Source organism: Hypomesus nipponensis, chromosome 10, assembly GCF_054491055.1.
Source record: "Hypomesus nipponensis isolate SF chromosome 10, ASM5449105v1, whole genome shotgun sequence".
NCBI classification, from domain to species: Eukaryota; Metazoa; Chordata; class Actinopteri; order Osmeriformes; family Osmeridae; genus Hypomesus; species Hypomesus nipponensis.
The window spans coordinates 8,385,958-8,405,471 of record NC_140370.1 but is presented as its reverse complement, the minus strand read 5'-3'; the positions used below and the strand labels follow the sequence as shown (position 1 = coordinate 8,405,471).

General features: G+C 40.3%; 3 protein-coding genes across 4 annotated transcripts; 1 reads left to right on the top strand and 2 right to left on the bottom strand.

The window, feature by feature from the left end:
• Window positions 1–120: 120 nt before the first annotated feature.
• On the bottom strand, window positions 121–2,393 carry epdr1 (ependymin related 1). Its single transcript, XM_084708154.1, has 3 exons — window positions 2,061–2,393; window positions 1,501–1,709; window positions 121–1,078 (listed from the first exon to the last, which is right to left on the bottom strand). Exons 1-3 carry the CDS (start codon window positions 2,297–2,299, stop codon window positions 888–890), a joined length of 639 nt encoding a protein of 212 aa, XP_084564280.1. The 5' UTR covers window positions 2,300–2,393; the 3' UTR covers window positions 121–887.
• Window positions 2,394–2,790: 397 nt separating this feature from the next.
• Window positions 2,791–5,633, top strand: nol7 (nucleolar protein 7). Of its 2 annotated transcripts, none has more exons than XM_084708149.1 (8): window positions 2,791–3,003; window positions 3,133–3,193; window positions 3,585–3,640; window positions 3,827–3,852; window positions 4,167–4,263; window positions 4,397–4,518; window positions 4,777–4,854; window positions 4,957–5,633. In XM_084708149.1, the coding sequence occupies exons 1-8, from the start codon at window positions 2,822–2,824 to the stop codon at window positions 5,028–5,030; spliced, it is 696 nt and encodes a 231-aa protein (XP_084564275.1). In that variant the 5' UTR covers window positions 2,791–2,821; the 3' UTR covers window positions 5,031–5,633. The 2 variants fall into 2 exon arrangements, with proteins under 2 accessions (XP_084564275.1, XP_084564274.1); XM_084708148.1 differs by having other exon boundaries at window positions 2,792–3,003; window positions 4,164–4,263.
• A 1,214-nt stretch (window positions 5,634–6,847) lies between these two features.
• ranbp9 (RAN binding protein 9) lies at window positions 6,848–17,536 on the bottom strand. Its single transcript, XM_084708146.1, has 14 exons — window positions 16,828–17,536; window positions 14,664–14,775; window positions 13,525–13,577; window positions 12,422–12,589; window positions 12,219–12,241; window positions 11,327–11,511; window positions 10,718–10,830; window positions 10,442–10,550; window positions 9,928–10,082; window positions 9,565–9,715; window positions 9,185–9,306; window positions 8,918–9,069; window positions 8,537–8,648; window positions 6,848–7,988 (listed from the first exon to the last, which is right to left on the bottom strand). The coding sequence occupies exons 1-14, from the start codon at window positions 17,042–17,044 to the stop codon at window positions 7,858–7,860; spliced, it is 1,803 nt and encodes a 600-aa protein (XP_084564272.1). The 5' UTR covers window positions 17,045–17,536; the 3' UTR covers window positions 6,848–7,857.
• Between the last annotated feature and the right edge of the window lie 1,978 nt (window positions 17,537–19,514).

The window sequence follows — 19,514 nt, the reverse complement described above, 5'->3', positions numbered from 1 at the left end:
GCCGCCTGTAAACCAATCCGAAGTTTGGACTTTAAATGTCACTCGTGAATTATTATACCACTGTAAGTTTATACAGCAGCAAATTATGAACATACCAGTCGCCTGAATGAAACACACCTATTCTGATTACTGGATTCCTTTTAATAAGAGTAGACAGACGGTTATCCAGACACCCCATTATGTTTAAGTAAGCACAATGCTAGCATTAATTCAGAACACTGCAATCCTTGGTTGAATATTCATAACAAACAGGTGCAGTTACAGCTGCCAGTCAAGCAACATTTTGTGCAAAACCTATTTAGGATCGTGCGTGGTCTGCAGTAACAATAAAATTATATTGGCAAACAGATACTGGAAAATGTAGATATTACTGAATTCTATTGTTTCACAATTAGTTGTCTTAATTGAAACTATGACTTTAACCTTACATAAATGCTAATGGTCATTTGTTCTAGGTTTTGGATGTTTTACCACTTTATTGAGGTTTACAAGAGTTAATTCCTGAAAACTGGGGGCATACATTATTTGTGATTGTGTCATTAAACTCTACAACAAAGTTCAATGGTCTTCCAAAGCCAGTTCTGAAAGCCACACTAAATATATCTATTTAGTATCAATTATTAGCATTATTAAGCATCATTTACTATCATGGTTTCAGTTCAAATACATTGCAAAAAAATAAATAAATAAAGAAACCAAAGCATTCACAAATACAGAATTGTCTAGCCCAGTATGAATCTACGAAATTGACCTAAAGGTTAAGTCCAGCGGGTAAATCAGAGTGATGAGTTTAAAGTTTTTAGGTACTTGAAATATGTACTTTAAATTGTAATTTGACACTACATTTTGACAGTATCTGATTATCTAATGGGTTAAAAGGGAACATCTCAACAGTCAGAGTTCATCCTCTCCAGGCGGGCAGACTGGCAGGTGCTGGGTGGAGTAAACACTGCAGGGTCACTGATGCCCAACTCAAGGTCAAAGAAGCGGGTGGAGGTGGTCACGCTACTGTTCCTGGTGTAGGTCTCCTGGACAGGGTAGCAGTCCTTCACTGTGTAGACACCAACCCAGGCCTCATCTGTTGGATGAACAGATGTGAGGATACAGATGCCATCTGCATACTAACCAACTTTAGGTCTTACAAAATAAAGTCAGATTTACATTATTTACTGTGATTTCAAATAGTGTCCCCAAAACATAGATTAGGTCACCAAACTATTGAAGCAATACGTAACACACTACCGTACTGAAGAGAAAAGAGCAGATTAAATCACCAGATTAACTATCACTGGATTGGGGAAAGGCATTTTCATTTCATTTTTAATCCTCAATGAAACTTTGTATAGTCCAACAATCATAGATGTGTTTGGAAATTGCACCCAGTTGAAAAATATATATAGTTTGACAGGAAAAGAGATTGTGGTACTAATAGACACATTCGAAAATAACCAGAGAAGATTCCTAGCCTCACGTGCACTGCATGAACTCTATCATACTCACGTTTGCGGGCTGGTTTCCTGTCTGACCACTCCTGCACCTCAACCATATCACCTGGGCCCCCAATGAAGTACTGGTCTTCATAAGTGGAGTTATTGGGGATATCAAAGGGGTCCCAAGCCTGGGTCAGAGCTATCTTTGAACACTGCTTGGTCTTCTGCTCAATCTGGAACATTATGCCACTATTATAAAGGTAGATGTATTCAAAGAACCTGTAATGTTAAATGAAATGAAATAAAAAATATTAGGCCAATAGTGTAGCAGAAGTGATTCATTTCCTCCGAATAAGAATACTTTATTTGCCAGGCAGAACATGCGAGTAGCCTGAAAAACGCCCTGATGGCCTATAATATCCATGTATCCATCCCCAGTCGTGAGCTGTAGATTATTATTATTATCGGCTATATATATATATTTTTTTATGGATAGAGGGGGACACATGAATACAATTATGGCAGCCATAGACAATGTTGTCTGCTATTCCCTCCCCATCCCTTGGATAATCAATTAAAGGCCATCTTGTCGGAAATGTTATTAAAAACACTCGTTTTTGGCATACTTACTTCTCACATGGAGTGTGTCTTTTATTCTGTTGGAGAATTCTAATTCTCTGGTTCTTGGCATCATACGACACGGCCGACCGTGTATTCCGGCCGGTGGAGTGGTCGTATTCAACAGACCTCCCCTCCCATTGAGTAGGTGCGAGACAAGGCACTGGGCTGCCGTCATTTGCTTTTGGATGCACAGAAGCCTTTATCTTCGTCAAGTAGAGCGCAAACACAAACTGTAAGAGAACATTCATACTGGACAAAATGTGAAGTTGTATTCTGCATTGGGTGTGATGGCATATGACGGGCCCTTTTATTGGTCTCCGCAACACACGCAGTCGCGGCGCGAATCAGACGCAGGCGCTCGAGGGTTTGTTTTGCATTGTCCTGGTTACGTCATTAGAAAGCGTAGGCTGGAAAATCATTTTATGTGATGTGATAGGCCTACAACCTATTAGGCTACTATATTACCTAATATACCTGGTATTTTCAGAGTAGAGCCATTTAAAAATATACATTTAAAAAATATATATTTTATATGGCTCTGGATCAGAGATGCATTTTATTAGACACGTTTTGAAGCGTGGCAAATCTGGTGACTGCTAGTCAGTTTGTCTTCACATTAATTACCATTTGTATCCCGTCCCATCTTTTTTTTCATGCACAGAGTTTAGACCGTTAGCAACCACTAATAATAATTTTTGCAACCTCTTTGCACCTGACGGTATGCCATTTGACCTCACGGCGTAGATTGATGACGTGGGCATACATTCAAGATGGCGAAAAGGCAGCATGGGAAAAGTTTTCGGGATCGTACAACAGATACTGAAAAAATGACAGAACATTTCGACCTCGGTCTAAACTCTAGCGATGATGAGGCTCCCGACGAAGTCACGTTTGAAGATTCTAAAGCATCCGCTATTAAAAGAATGAAAAATGCATTGGAGACGGCCAGACGGTAAATGACGCCAGCTACCAGTAGGCTACGGACTCACTAGTCTACTGTATCGAAATGATTTGGTGCGGCAATATGTTTGGGTTTCGTAATTGTTATTTATTTACATTTATATTTTCTTCTTGTTAATAGAGAAAAAAATTTGCTAAAGGAAAAACGAAGGCGGCGACAAGAGCTCTTTCAGGAACAGAAGGTAGGAATCTCACAGGCTGAAAGCTTTGTAGCACTAGCATATATTTTTGGGTGGCTTTTTGGATGCCAGGACCTAACTAAATTTAAGGCTTAAATCCCAATTAGCGTATTTTACTTTTGTTATATACTACAGCAGCGATTACGTTGTAGGCATATGTCTATGGCGCAGACTGCGTCTCACACACCGATGCAACGAATGAGAAATCGTGGACAGGCAAATCATGCACACGGAATGTCACCATAGTTCAGGCTTTTCATAGTGAAACGCCTATGCCCTATTATATTTGATGAAAATCCATCTATGTTCCGTTTATTGACATGAGTGTTTTGGGTCAATACAAGTGAAGTTCAATTTCTGTGGAAACGTTTTGATGTTATTGAATGTTTTGCAGAAAAAAAGGCTTCTTCCTTCTGATGTATTGGAGGAAATTGATATAGCCCAACCCAAGTAAGTGCAGAGGATCACTTATTACCACAATAATTATACCTTTACGTAATTCAAGATTCGTATATTTTTTGTGTTTGCACTTCCCTGCCACTGTAAATTCCGTGTTTGTATAACATACATGGCGAATAAACCAAATTCTGATTCTAATAACATTAAAAATGTTAACCAACCTTTCTTTTTTTATAGGAAGCAGAATCTTTCTATAGTTCAAGGTGAGTGCCTTTACACCATTACTTTCACTTGGATAGCTAATTGTGGCTCAACGGATGACAAGCTACACCTATTAAAAACCATGGTTTATGAAATGGCCTCAAATTAAGTTAAATGATGGAGAATGATGCACATTTTGTCCAATAGATAATGAATTCATGTGACCAGTAAGTAAAAAAATGTAGTTTAGGCATGCATTTTATTCCTGTCAAAATAGCCTCTTGCAGGCAAGTTTTTCAAGACAGTTACCAATTAGTACAGCTCTTTTATAACCTATGACTTTACCAGTATGGTTTGTTTTCTTCTTCCACAGCAGAAAAGGAGAACAGCGATATAGAGACTGGTGGTTCAGAGGAGGGGGATGGAACAGAAGAGAAGGAAACGGATAAGAACCAAGATAACGGTGTCAGGAGGTAAGGAACGATTTCAGTTGGAGTGATGATGGGAGCATGGCAGCAGAATTACCCATCAATTTAAAGTAAAAAATACTGACTTTCATGGGAAGAAAATAACACAATTATTACTCCCTAAAATGTTCCATCACAGTTTAAAAGGGAACAACAGTGTGATGAGGCTGAAAGGCAGACCCTCTGCCAACTTCCAACAACAAGCAGCTGTGGACTTCATCCAATCAAGACTGTACGGAGCACAAAGTCATAGAACCACAAGTATGAGCACGGCCCAAACACACATACATTTTCCCTTGATTAAAACATTTTATACACAGATCTACATACAGCCATGTTGGTTCTGATCTTCACGTCAGGACTTACCTGAGCAGCTGTTTAAGGGAAGAAACCCACTCAAAATGTGTCCACTGAATAAATTGTGGATGAAAATACATTTTTATAACCCCTTTAGACGATTTTGTGTGAAAATAATTTTACCTCCTAATGTCTCATGAAATCCATATTGTCTCCTCACAGACAATGAACTTCTCTCCCTTGCAAATAAGAGAGGGCAAAACAAAAGTGCCGCTGTGCAGTTTGTCAAGAAGGATTGGGGTGAGTTCTTCCGTGTTTAAGGGATGAGTATACAAAATGTATCAGAAGAACTAAAGCATGGCATAACCTGAGCATAATCATGTGTCATTTTGTTTTTTACAGCCACAAAGAAAAAAGAGAAGGCAGAGAAGTTTAAGAAACGATGGATTCACAAAAAAAATGTTTCCTCAAACTGAAAAGTGGAATGTTTGGATGTTATTTATCTTCTGTTGTTTTTCTTCCTCCTGAAGAAATCTGGATTGCCAGTTTATGAACATCTAAATGGGCAAGTTCAGAAAGCTCATTGTAAACAATGCATGTAAATTGAAGTCTGAACAAAATATCCTTATTTTGCATTCTGAAGTAGTGAAGAGGGGTTAACCAGTGGAGTGGAGGTTGTGATGTCACAGTAGCAGTTGTCTTTGGACAGTGAGTCACAGTTGTTCTTTCTGAATACTGAACAATTACCCTCCATAAATGCATCATATACAACTCTGCAAGTCACTTAATCTCAAATGGTGATTAAAGCTTTCATAAGCATTTAAGGCACTGGATGTTTTACTCTAATTGTAAAGGACAAACTGGTCGTTGCCAATGTATGCCATGATTAGTTAATACTTCTGTATAAATCTATACACAATGTTTGCTAAGGAGTTTTATAATTAAACTGAAGGTGATAGGTTTTATTTGTGTCAACACAATTTGCAGTGTGTGTCACAATAAGTCCCAGCACTAGGCATTCTCAAGACAAATGCTGTTATTTCTTTTATTTAAATATAAATCATTTCACCCTTACACAACTGAACATCCCTTTTTTCAATGGACACAAACTAGCGGTGGACAACTCATTGTATTATACCTATGGATATCCATATACACTATGGATTGGTGGAAATAAAACATTTAACTTGATCATACCACCAACGACTATGGCATGCATAGGTTCTGATCAAGAGGACACTGTCAAACAAGATTCCAAAAGATGTGATAGCTCATGTCAAACCAGTAAGTTCCAACCTTAAGAACTCAATGCCAAGTTAGGCCTACTTAGAAACCACTAGGGATTTGAAGTACTGCACTGGTGTAGTATTAGCATTTAGCCTTAGTATTTCAGTTCCTTGGCAACAGCAAGCACAAAGACAGGCTAAAACACAGGTCCAGTGTCCTCTTCCTAGGTATTTGGTTCTTTATTGTTAATGTGGCAGCCACGGCACAGTTGACATACTGTAAATCATGTTTCTGCTGCATGAATACTGAGCCATAGAAGGGTTTGGTAAACAGGGAGGAAAAAGCAAGTCTGTGTAGACTGGGATTAATTATTAATGTGCCGACAATCCCCAACTACCTCACAGGGCCAAACTAATAGGGCTTTTCACACATGAATAATCAATTTAATAAGTTGCTAGGGTGTGGTTGGTTATGCTGTCTGACCTAGGGGGGAGTGGTCATGCTTGACCCAGACCCAATGCTATGGTTAGCTGGCTGTTGGTTCATTTGATTAACTGGTATAGTATGAGAGGAATAATCCATGACATTCTTCAAAGGGGTAGCATGCTGTTAGTTTAAATGGGGGCTAAAATAACTTTTTTATTTTATTCAAGTCTGAAAAGCCCCCTTATGAGCCCCACTGAAACCCATTCAATAGTAACTAGGAATTGCAATTACATAAAGGAGAAAGGGCATTTGGCTCCTGAGTTGTGTTGATACAGGACAAATCTAGACAATACATTAAGAAAATTCAAACGACATTGCATCACCGCTGCTGTGCAGTTGCAAAAAGTGGGATACTTAGGTAGTCTGGAGGAGAGTGAACTCACCAACCACAGAGGACCTGGGGAAAGAAACATTGACAGCCTCTGTAACTGACCATCACAATCGATCAGTTGTCTGTCGGATAGTAGCAATGTGGATTGTTTTTGTATTGTTTACTTTCTTTTGATAGCTAAATATCTCACTCTTAATATAATAATTTTTGATTCATATAAATGTTAACATGTACACACACTGTCAAGGATTGGTGGGATTGGGACCTTTATTATTTGGTGGATTTCACTCTTACCGGCACTCAACAAATATACTGTGTAAGCAGGTCAAAATAATAATTTGCACCATGCCGTGTAAACCAGGATACAGAACCAGAGCCTAGTTGCCCTCACTTTACTCTTCTTTTCCACACTTTACCCCAAAAATATAAACAAGATTAAAAACAAAAGGAGAAAAAGGAGACTGTAGTTTCCCGCTTGCTTCTTCAAAGTTCGCGTCTACATACGTTGCAATCTCTGATATTTAGGATAAGTAGTTGTTGACTAGCCGCTAGGGAGTCAATAATTATGCATTTAATTAGCCCTGTAGGACACTGACAACATGTACCAGAGCACTTTTTTGTCTGTGGTTGTATTGCCCCCCCCCACCCCCACCCCTGTCATCAGCACAATCTCAAGTTTGTGAACCAATGGTAAATAGAAGTTAGGGCATGACAATGGAGGGGGGGGGGGGGGGGTTAGACCAAGATTGGCATGGTCTCTAAAGTGAGAAATGTACCATCTTTGTGTGAAAAGAGAAAGGGGTTTAGCCCTAACCCTACCCCACAAAGATGATCCGTGTTTGAGCTGATCAAGGTCACTTGCTTGATAGCTACTTATGGCTAGTCTCTGCAGTCAACCAAGTTGTGTAGGAGTCTTGTGAAGCCTGTATGCAACCTAGCACAGCTAGCCAAAATATGGGGATTGAGATTTAAGTTGATGGGGGGTGAGCGGCATGTATTCGTGTGTCCTAAGACTCTGTCTAGTCAGCCACCAGCTCCTACACGCTTGACCTCTGTAGCTTGCGAGGACTGGACAAGTGGGAAGCATTTCACCTCGGTCCATCAGAGAAAAAGGTGGTGCTCTCATCACACCTATTTGGTCCTTTAAGCATACACAAGGGTCTAGGAGCTAAGAGGGTTTAGAACTAAACAGACCTTTGTGTGTGTGTGTGTGTGTATATATATATGTATCCATGTGTGTGTGTGCGCGCGCGTTGCAACTAGTGCAAGTAATCGTCCACGGAGGCGAAGGCGCAGGAACCACTGCCGGAGCGTGCCATGATTGACAGGCATTGGGCGGCCTGGCCCACAGCCTGGGCCAAAGGGGGTTGCTTGGGTAGGTTATGAGTCTCTGGAAAAGGTGGAGAGAAGCCATGTAAGATTGACAAGGGGTGCAATTCAGTAAATCAACATTTTCAGTGCAGTCAGTTTCCCTGTAAGGAGTCGTCAACGAGGGTGTCTGCAGTTAAAAGGGATCAAATAAATAAATGAGGCTGAAGTGGCACAAAGCATCAAAATGTTGAAGTTTGTTGGGTGGTGTTTTTAGGATATGAAGGTATTCTTTGTAATTTATTTACATTTATATAAAATAGTCCTTTTAAGGTTTATCTTTTGGAATGCATTGTCACTATTGAAAGCATAAAAATACAAATTTAAATATATATATTTTTTTTTACTGTTTTCCAGATCATTTTTTGTTTTCAAGCAGCAGTGAGAAGCACCTATTGGTAAAAAGTCCAGTATTTTCAAGCACCTTGTATGTACTTCTTCCATTACGAGATAAAGAAAGTATGTTTAAACATAATGACCTACCCCTTTAGTGACTGCCTCGGAAAGTATTCAGTGGACATGATAATGAGATGCAGCTATGCTAGACGTGTCATAGATTCATCTACCTACCTAATATTGCACTGTTGAGGGTGGAGCAAACCGGCTCTCTCTGGATTGAATCAAGCTGATATCCCACAGGGCTGCCCCAGGGGTCAGAGTAAGCCAGCAGGCTGAACGCATCCTATAGGGAGAGCAGGAGGCTGAATGAGAAGGCTTCATTGTGCTCACAAATGTTAACTCCAGAATCCACACGCAAGAGAGAGGGGCGTTTCCCCCAGTCTCAAACTCCCTCTTCGACAATCGATCAATTCATGACAAACGTGCTCTGAATGGTTTCTTATAATTAAGAGCAAACCACATACGCCCGGGTAAGCAAATGAAGCCCACCCAGTGTTCAAATAATAATGTATCCATTCATTTCCTGACGTCTGTTAAACAGGATCCGTCTACCTTGAGCATCTTCTTGTTGGCAGAGTTTTTGCCACACTCGCGACGCAGGTGCTCGCTCATGCTCTGGAGCTCCCGGCCAAAGTGAATCATCCTCTCGATGGCTGCCTGGCTCCCCCCACACAGCTGCCTCTTGGACTGGGTGGACTCCACCTCTGTTGGCGACAACATCTCCTACATGAGGCTACTGTTTACACCATGTGACAGAAAACAACGCAGGCTTCGTCCAGGGTCGTAACTCCTGCGTGTTTGGGGGAACAGCCGACTCACCCATGTCAGCGTCGCAGTCCTCCGGCTCGGCTCCATGTTTGGAGCTGCCGTTGAGGAAGCCGTTAGAGGAGGACTCGGTGACTCCATTACTGAAATGATCCTCTTCCATGTCCACATCAGTACTACAATACAAAGAACCAAGCGGTAGAAAATCTGTTAAGAGACGTAGATATTTTCTCCACCCCATCTTCGGTCCCTAATATATACCATTTAAGGCACAATGTTAGCAACATTAGACAGTACAGTAAAGTAGAACAAGCTTTCGTTCACCCAACTTTATTTAAAGCCCCGCCGTCTTTGCAGCTTTGGGTCCGGATCATTTGAGTTCATAAATACATTTTTGGTAAACACAGACGAGCAGTCCCCTTCAGATGGATTACCTGGTGTTGAGGGGTTGGCTGCTGCTGCCATTGAGGCTGACCTCTGCTGTGGGAAGCGCGGGCCCCGGGGTGCAGGGCTTGTGGCTGTAATGGGAGGGGGATGGGTGGGTCTTACTGGAGGTCACGCCATTGCAGCAGTTGCTGTCGGACCCTGAGGAGAAAGTCAAAACATATATCACTAAACTAGAGATGAATACAGATTTAATAGGAGGTACATATGAGACCTTTTGCCTAGGTGGAAATCTACTTGAAAAATAACTTATCGTCAACAGACTTGGAGAGAGTAAATTGGGTCAAACACCGCTACTCTGAGGTAATATTCCTAGAATATTGGAAGTGTGTGTGTCTTGCGTCCACATGTACCTGTGAGGTAGGCCTGAGAGCCACTGGCTTTGTGGCTGGGACTACTGAAGTTGCGGGGTGAACCTGTGTAGCTGTCCTGGGACTTGGGGCTCCGTCCGCCCAAACACCTCACCTCACTGTCTGTCCCGTTTACCATCTCTATAAACTGTCTCACTCTGGTGGAGAGAGAGGGAGAGGAGGGTTTCAGTCAAAGGGTAGAGAGAACAGTCCGGATAAAAAAGAAAGTGAGATGAATGAGAAGTTAGAAGGGAAAGGAAAAGTGTAATAATAATAATCCAACAGGGATATAACGTATAAAAGGTAGACATGACACAAAGATCTAATCCACTAAGAAATTACAACAACCTTTAGTCCAGAATAGGCTTTTACCTATAAAACAACCAGAAAAAATCTAAAACGTGTGTTATGGCAATATACAAAAAATGCTTGGAGGAAAAATAGATGAGGGCTTTCATAAGTGCTAGTTAGGTGACATGGACAAGAAAATACATGCATGCAAAAATGTGTGACTCACTTCAACATGAACATGAGGTCAGGATTCCTCTCCAGCAGACTGGGGTAGAGCTGTTGGGTCGTCTCGATGGCCTCTCCCATTCTGCCTGACAGCACCAGCTTCTGGATTTCTGCAAGCATGTTGAAGAACACAGGGCATTGCAAGCATGAGGATGCCAATTTCTTGTGTTCGGACATTTTAAGGACCGACACCATATAAACAGTGAATTCTTACATTCGTAGTTTCGCCCATTCAACACTGTATTCACCAATTCACAAATCAACACCCACAACTCACTCTGCCTGTTTTTGATGGAGGCCAGCTCCTCGTGCACAGCCTGGTCAGTGGATTTGGCGAAGGCTTCAGCTGTGGCACAATAGCTGTGATGGACCAAGTAGGACGCCACCATTCTGTGTTGGACAGTGAGAATACTCAGTAGGAATCATGTTCAAATGAAACCCCATGCCTAACACACAACATAAGAGATCACCTTAGGAACCTTTAGAAACTACATATATTGTCATCATTCGGAATTGAAATTCATGTTCTCCCTCTTAAATGCTTGAATTTCCCAGGTTAGAACTAAAAGGCCAATAAATGTGATTGTAAATGAATTGTAAAAATGATCAAGCTACTACAATTGTACCGGTAGCTTGCTACGTTTTGTTTGGCGACTAGACAGTCGTGAACAACATTATCACTTAGTTTTTTACAGTCATGAGTTCTCTTCTAACTAATACAATTTACAAAAACATCATCAAATGTATACAAGTAAAGACTCTTTCGCAATCCAAATCCCCTTCAAATGGAGTTTTGTCTGCATCCAGTCATCATGGTGAAACAGGATGCAGAGGACAATCCAATGGCAGCGGAGAATGGTGGGAAATGTAGTATCTAGAGACTTACTTCTGGATCATGGACTGCCACTCTCCCTCCCGTTCTCCAATAGGAAATCTGTCGATTTGGGCCTGGATTTTTGTCCTCCACTCGCGCATGTAGTCCTCAATGTCGAACACAAAAGGGTGCTGGCCAAAGTTAGCATCCACCACTTCCCCCGGGGTCTGTAGTCCCACAGTGGGATACAGGTTGGGCTGGAAGGTGTCGGAAGAGAAAAAAAAATGTATGGCGCAAACAGATTTTTCCATACATCTCACAGGCAGACGTGCTGCATTTTGGCTCTGCATTGTCCTCCTGCAAACTGTTTTTTTATTCAGATGACAGAGCATTGTTTTTTAGTAGCTGTTACTGCTAAATACACATGCCCACAGCTTTGTATAATACTAATATATCATTTAATTCTACCGAAAATAAGTAGACGTTTTCAACAAATTCGGCATTCAAAGAATTCACTTGTGGCTCTTTATAAGAGCCTGTGAAATCAAGCTAGGAACTTGACTTTTGGATGCACGGTGTCTAGGAGTCATGAGCTTTAACGGAGAAGACACTTGTCCAAGATCTGCTTTTCATGATCTAATGAGAAAGGTCATCTTTGTGACGACTGGGGGAGGTGACGCACAGCACGGACAAACTGAGAAACACATGAATGCTGGCTGACAGCCAAGCTTGTTTATCTGCTCAAAGGATTATTGTTTGTGCTAAGTCTTTTCTTATTCTATTCCCATGCAAGCAGCCATTCTGCTGCAACGGACAACTGTGCAACACAGCAGTGAATAACACATCCTCATTTCTTAAGAATAAATACAAGTTTTCAAGAAATAAAAATGTGTGTGGCCAAACTATATTCTAAGTTCTTTCTAGTTGCAAATACCACAATTTGAGTTATGGATGCAGCACTTACTGGTAGATCAGTAAAAGCGATTCCTGTTGGACAAAGAAGAAAGTAGAAGGCATCAGCAAGCTTACTAATCAGTTAAAAAATAAACATGACATTACTTAGAGGGTGGGACGATTGGCAAACTTTTTTAAAGGGTATCTGCACAGTAAGACATCAAATGTAATTCTACCATTGTATAAAACAATAGAAGCAGGTATGTTCTGTACCCAAGCTGTGGCCATTCTTTGTGTAGAAACATGTGTTGTTGATGAGGTTGACACAGCAGCCAATCACATCGCCCGTTGTAAATGTGGGCCCGTAAGGTTGCCCAGTGCCGGAAGAGCAGAATGAGTGGCCATCGTCTCCGTGGTAACCATATGAGTGTTTGTCCCAACCTGAGGAAAATACAAGATAAATATACATATTTTTTAAAGTAGTACATTAGCTGTAAATAACCAGCTTCCCATTTCATGTGCTGCTCTTATAGGCTAGGATCTCCCATGTCGTCTCTTTTTGAAAAGCATCATTGACATGCTTGACATGACATTTGTAGAATTTGGAATACGGTTGTGTTTTCATTTATTTTTAAATCCTTTTTTCTTTTTTTACTTATTTGGTCTTGCTCCACATCGGACAGGGATTTCAAGCCAATTCAGCACTCACACAAAACTTGCAACTGGATGCCAAGACCTCCCATTGATTGACTTATTTTGGCACAATTTTCAGTGCCCCCAAACATATTTTTATATGGCTTTCCTTTCAGTTGCATTTTGTGAATGGGCTCTTGCAATTTGCAAACAGCGAACAGCCATTTGCAAAGACTTGGCAGTGCATTGGGGCTCTATCGTACTGCCCTAAAAAGCTGCTGCTTTTTCAGTGGGCCCACACTATGTCCTAAGGCCCTGTGACTGGTATTAAAGGGGCTGACAGACTAGCCTGTAAAGCCAGATAACCGCTAACCGCCAATGCTAACATGTGACCCTGGCTCCACTGTGTCATTTCAGGCCAAAGAATGAGCAGAAGCCCATCGGGTCTCTTTAGACACACCCCAGAAATGCACTCCCACACATCTTTAGATAGATAAGCCCCCCCCCCACACACACACACACACACACACACACACTATGCCCAATAATTTCTAATAAGCAGAACAGATTCTAAATTATCTGCACTTACAAGGACACAAGATGTGCACACAGAAGACGCCTGAATGACGCCTGACAATCCCACAGGCAGTGGCAACTAACAATGACACAGCAGTAAGCACACATAAAGCCACATCCTGTAGGTATTCTGCATGCATACGAAAGGCTTTCATGTGTCAACTTACCGGGGAGTCTGTTCATGTTGACACCTTGAGCTGAGAGACCGATACCCATGTACCTGTTATAGAAATGAACAATGAACAAAAAGTTGTAAAGAAGGTAAAATGTATACAGTAAAAGTTTATCTCGGGATGCACCAATACTATATCCTTTTACTTTTTGGCCAAGTACGGTAAATAATGTTACAGTTGATCCTGTAAGACTAATGACAGGATTATTTTCAGCAACTGTCATTCAAAAGACACAATAAAAAAAGGCTAGACATTCAAGACATTCCGAAGGCAACGGAAGCCTACATTCTCAACAATTGACAGTGGTTGATCTTCAGACATAATGAATTGTCTAAGCACTTCTGTTATTTGTATGTCTATGTCTCCTAACATTTTCTCTTGCCATTTCTAGAGTTTGTTGCAATATTGGTTGCTGTGTACTACTGCAAGTGCAAAATCTTTCATGCACACTGTTTCATTTTCAGATGTTTAAATCAGGTTACTGTATTGTAAGAACTTGCTTTTGTACCTCCCAGTATCTCCCTTTCTGTTGTTGCTAACACTAACCCACTTGGTTGCGATTGTTAATTTGGAAATATTACCACAACACTGACAGTGTCTGATGCTGGTGCTTCTGTGCACTGAATGTTTACACATTGACATACATGTCAGAAGACATCAGTTTTTGGAATCAGAGCATTTTTAAGAGTTTGAGTGCATGAGCACAGTATCAGACCCAGTAATGGTATTGGTGCGTCCCAAAATAAATTAATTTGTGATCAATTTCCAATTTCACTGCGAACACATCATAGATAAGCATCCGAAGACACGTTGACCCATATTTTGTGACATTAATGTAAAACAATACTTCAGGGATGGGACGGATTAATTATTACGGATCAATTAATTAATCAAATATATGGAGGTCAACTGGGGCAATTACAGAGTAGGGCTCCACTACAGCTGCTCAAACTGACACTATTGCTCTGGCAAAAACAGCAAAAAGGTCAAGGACTATGATTTAATTATGTACAACTATAGTGTATTAGGACTATACTATAAGTTGGTTAAACTTGGTAGCTGAACCTCCTATATTTTTTATATACCATACAAATCAAAGTACTTCTTTCAGTAGTGTGTCTATTTGGCCTTACCCATCTCGGCCTTTGCTGATGATCTTCACCTCAAAGTAGTATACGCCACACGCGGCAGGGATGGGGTGAGTGGCCCGCACTGACGCTGCGTCTTTAGGGGTCTTTCCATGACCTTCAGGAAGGCATGTGGGAGGTTAGAGAGGTACAGAGGAGGAGCACTGGCCCAAAAGCCCAAGACACAGAAAGCCCACCACACACAGACCTGAGGGTGGTAACTGACCATGTGTTGAGTCAGGCGAAATGAACTTAAGTCATTCAAGACATCACTGTTCATGCTGCCCTGGCTGTTGTTCATTAAATGGTTGACAAGTTACGCTTAAAAATCAGTTTCATGGGGTTTCAGCAACATGGTCAAGCGAGCCCTGACTTAATTATACCTGTCACAAATTATTTTACTTGACAAAGCACATTTTCAGCGTCAGCTGATGAAGTGTTGAAGGCCCCCAGGGCCCAGACCCTACCAGAGCACCCTCTCTACTCCACAGCTGGCTTCACCTGTGGTATTTAAAAATCTGCTGAACCAATAATTCTATATCATTACATTTGCCTCATTACAACAAGTCATTCTGACTTTTTAATGGAAATTAACCATCTAATTTTAAGTCAACATTTTGGAAAAATAGTAAAACTCCCATTGACCTTTGGTAGCCCTAATGTCATTAGAGGGCCATATGTTTTGAGCCATGTGACTATGGAAGCATCTAAACATGTGTATTGGGAAGCTATGGAGACCATATCCAATTTTGCATTAGAGGAACAGAGGGAATAAAATTATACATTTGTGTCAAGTGCATACTTTATTATTATTTTAATATATTATTTATGTTTATATTTGTTTTACAGAGGTTGTTATGCATTGCATTCTATATTTCATTTTACTGTTTTAGTTTTGTTACTGTTAACTACAGTATTCTTTCTGAAAACATGTTTGTTCATTCAACACTTTGCAGATATAAGTTATTAAATATCCCTCTCTTTCAATTAAAGGTTGCCGACCACAACATAAAAAAAGCTTTGAGGAAACAATGTCCCACCCTCCTGTTCAGACCTCACTACTCTTATCTCTCCACCTACTGCCACATTTATCTTCAATCAATAACTGATGTAGCGGTCCATCTATCATGCAGTACTACCTAAGCAGTCTTTGTATGACAAAATACTCCTTACAGTATATCAGGCTCAAGTGATTATGGATCATGTGTGTATACAGTCAGGTATGGGTATAAATTGCATTTTGTAACAGAACATACTGGTAGGAAGAGTTTAGGAAAGTAAAGAGAATGAAAAAACACACCCTGCAAGTTCACAGCTAAATTTGCTATTCCAGTTAAAAGCTGTGCCCTAATGCCAAATGGAAGACCAGAATAGTCGACCAAGGGCAAAAGTATTGGTACTAGTAACGTTAAGTGTAACGTTTACTCCTCTGATCATTCCAATGCATTTGGATGTTGAGGGGGTTGAGATGCCTATCTTGTTATAACTCATCTGGGCAGAAGGATTTACATTGACAAGAGAGCCATGCCACAAATAGACATAACCAGCTACAGTAGCTACCAAGTTAACATTAACTGTGACGTTTCCAACCCATTTGGATTAATTATGTCTAGCTGGCAAACTAATAATACATACAACCAGTTGTCAAAGAAGCACATACTGACACACCAACACTAACCGTCAGTTAACAAGCAGGATTATACCAGTTCCGCCAGATAAACAGATGCCTCTGTAAGAGTGGTCCTTCTGTACCAGTATGGCTATGCCCTAATAATGTAGCTCTATTTCGTTATGTGTTCATTATGGTGTGAGCTAGCATTAGATCACTACACTACTAAACAGTAGCTTGCTAGCTCAGAAGCAGTGAAGGAAAACTAGAATTTCTAGTAGAAAACAGGATGTCTCAGTTTTGGCTGACGACACCTCACCAGCTGGTTTACAAGATGTCCTCTCCTGTTGTTGTTATAAAAATGAGCATGCTAGCTATTGGCTAGTGCTAAACTGCCTTTGGATGCGTAGCTAGTAGCCTGACTTAGCTTGCTAGCTACGTAGTTAGAGCTAACTCCGCTTGCCTGGCTGATGCTAACGCTAGACTAGCTAGTCGGAATCATAGTTGAAACCTGTCAAGAGTTGCAATGTTAAGATATATCGTGAACCGTGTGGCTAATACCTTTATAATGCACTCGGAGATTGTTCTGTGATAGGCCAATATAACTGAACTTGTCCTTGGGACTCCATGATCGAGGAAGTGGGGTCTCATTTTCATTTACTGCTGGATAAAGCCGTCGGAGTCGCTGGTTGAGCTCCTTTTCCTGCTCGTTCAGAGTCGAGTCTCCGTGAACAACAACCGACATAAGAAACCCACAGCCCGATGACTGTCCAGACATGGCTATTAACCTGTTTTAAATCTTAATGGCTTATCAGCCACTACAACAATTAATCTCAACAAGCTAACTATAAAATTAGCTAGCTAAGTTACCCCTCACTAGTTGCCAACGTTAGCTCGGCTAGCTCAATTGCTAGCTGGCTAAAGCACTAGCCACAAACAAGTAGCTTGCGAGCTAGTTGGCTATGATGGCTTGCTTTTTGTGGCTGACATTAGCTTGTAGCTAGCCTAGCTGACACAGAAATCAGGGTAACCTCGAATTCAACGACAAAAGCTAATACGTTAACTAGCTAATGCTGCAGCACAGCATTTTGGGACGAGTTGACGTTTCGAATAAGCAGCCTGATCTCGTATAATCAAAGGAAACAAACTGGCTAGCTAGCTAGATAGACACCGACAAATCTCTTCGGGTAAACTCGATCTTTTGTTTGTTGTCGAAGCATAATCCTCAATTCTGATTGGTTCAATGCAGGTCCAGTCATACTTCCTTAAGAAGGACTATGAAGTAGCTAGCTACATCATCGTTGTACACCAATATCAAGCCAATCACACAGTCCGATGTCTCATCTCAATTCTGTAAATGGGTGCCGATGCTTATTATAACACCAGCCTATTACAACACTGACAAGGTGTATGCATACATGTAAGGTTAGATGTCTTCGTATCACAATTAAATTGAAGGCCAGTGAGACAAGTGCATTCAGACTTTCAGACTTGTATTGAATGGGCATGTTCTGATCCTTGTAAAATTTGAATGAATGTCTGAAAGGGTCGAAGGCTTTGGTTCAGATATATCATTGTGTTCACTTTGAATTATATAGATTTGTTTTGCCTGTATGCATGTGTATGTGTGTGTTCCCAGTGTCGCTGTTCCCTGCAAAAGTGTTTGTATCACATAGTAAAGGCCAATATAACAGCATAATGGAGCCTATATTGTGATACAACACAAGTTGTGCTATTCAATTGTGCCCTTAATTTTCCTCAATTGAGAGAAATATGAGGGTTTTTCAATTTGCCCCACAGCTTCCATGTTTTTCTGATCCCTCACTCCACCAAGTGGGAATGTTTGTAAAAATGTGGAAAGGGATATGATATGATTTGATGTTAGTCCATCAGACAAGAACTCAGTGGTGCAAAAAAAAGACAAAATGACTAGCGTGAGCTGTGATGGTTACCATCATACAGGTTTATAGCAGTCCATAAGAATATATTCTACTTAACCATGATTAATACTCATGCAAATGCAATGAAAAACAATTCTACTGGGCTCTTAATTGTAAGTTGCTATTGAATGATTAAGAACATGTTGACCATGAGGAAAATCTATTATTTGTACTGGATGCATACTGTACATGTGATTTTGCCTGAGAGTTTCATTCATCAAAAAGGTGACTACCGTACCACAGCAATCGCTTCCCACTGCCTGCATTCAAATTTCTTTAAATCTCTCCTTTGTTCGGTAAATACGGCATTGAAACACACAAAATAACATGGCTCCATTATAACTAATAAGTACATACATCATTTCTAATTACATGGCAGCTATGTTGTTAACAGGACTATAAACTGTTCACACAGCAGGCAAAACAAACAGCTATTTGAATTCCTGGCAAAGCCTTACGTGAAATAAATTCTCATTCATACAATATGGTAAAGGTTTTATTATTCCTTTTTGTCTGATTCTTCTTTAGAACACCCACCTCACGTATGAGAAAGTGACACCAGTCTCGGTTTGGAATCTCAAATTGTTGAGTTGTGTATAAAAAGTTAATAGTTTTCAGAACGGAAGATCTGTCTATTTCTGTTAGTCATTTAAAAAATGTTATATGTCACTATGAGCATACTGCAATTTGCTAAAAATACAAACAAAAGCAGGGTTGTATTGCACTTTATCATAACAGCACTCTTTTATATTGTGCCAGATTCAAAAGCATCGATTTGCCTGCTTATACTCTATCAGGACTGTGACAAACAATGTTGTGGTAGTTAAATCCTAAACCACACAACAAGTTACTACAGTTTGCAGATTTATAACGTTATTTTGATTAAGCACTACTTCATCCATGCACAATTCAATGCTCATTTAATTAAAATACCTACACCCATTTATCTCTATAAGAGCTTCTTGTTAATTGCTATACATTTTTTGTATTTATTCTATACAATCATTAGCCAAATACATGATTCCAACACAAACTCATTCACACCCTCCAGGACTTCCCACTACTAGTCTAAACAATTATACTTTGATCTGAAATGTAGATAATGCCAGTAGTTACAGTATCTTGAACATAATTGTTGTTCACACAATCTCCTAACTTCATCAAGTATGAGATTATAATTAAAGAATAAAAACATAAGAAAATAACAATTTTACAGTTCTCATGTGACCCTTGTCGATGTCATTCAATTTGAAAAATATATTTAAAGATCTGGTGATTTCTTTTCAGCCCACCTACACAAGGATGGTT

Excerpts from the sequence above, each read along its gene's own strand:
- nol7 (XM_084708148.1), top strand. The coding sequence starts at position 2,822 with ATGGCGAAAAGGCAGCATGGGAAAAGTTTTCGGGATCGTACAACAGAT. Across the intron at positions 3,194-3,584 it reads AGCTCTTTCAGGAACAGAAG|AAAAAAAGGCTTCTTCCTTC; the intron begins GTAGGAATCTCA and ends AATGTTTTGCAG. Across the intron at positions 4,264-4,396 it reads CAAGATAACGGTGTCAGGAG|TTTAAAAGGGAACAACAGTG; the intron begins GTAAGGAACGAT and ends GTTCCATCACAG.
- ranbp9 (XM_084708146.1), bottom strand. The coding sequence starts at position 17,044 with ATGTCTGGACAGTCATCGGGCTGTGGGTTTCTTATGTCGGTTGTTGTT. Across the intron at positions 14,776-16,827 it reads TCTCCGAGTGCATTATAAAG|GTCATGGAAAGACCCCTAAA; the intron begins GTATTAGCCACA and ends GCCTTCCTGAAG. Across the intron at positions 9,716-9,927 it reads CTCTCAGGCCTACCTCACAG|GGTCCGACAGCAACTGCTGC; the intron begins GTACATGTGGAC and ends CTTTCTCCTCAG.
- epdr1 (XM_084708154.1), bottom strand. The coding sequence starts at position 2,299 with ATGAATGTTCTCTTACAGTTTGTGTTTGCGCTCTACTTGACGAAGATA. Across the intron at positions 1,710-2,060 it reads AGACACACTCCATGTGAGAA|GTTCTTTGAATACATCTACC; the intron begins GTAAGTATGCCA and ends TTAACATTACAG. Across the intron at positions 1,079-1,500 it reads CAGGAAACCAGCCCGCAAAC|ATGAGGCCTGGGTTGGTGTC; the intron begins GTGAGTATGATA and ends TTCATCCAACAG.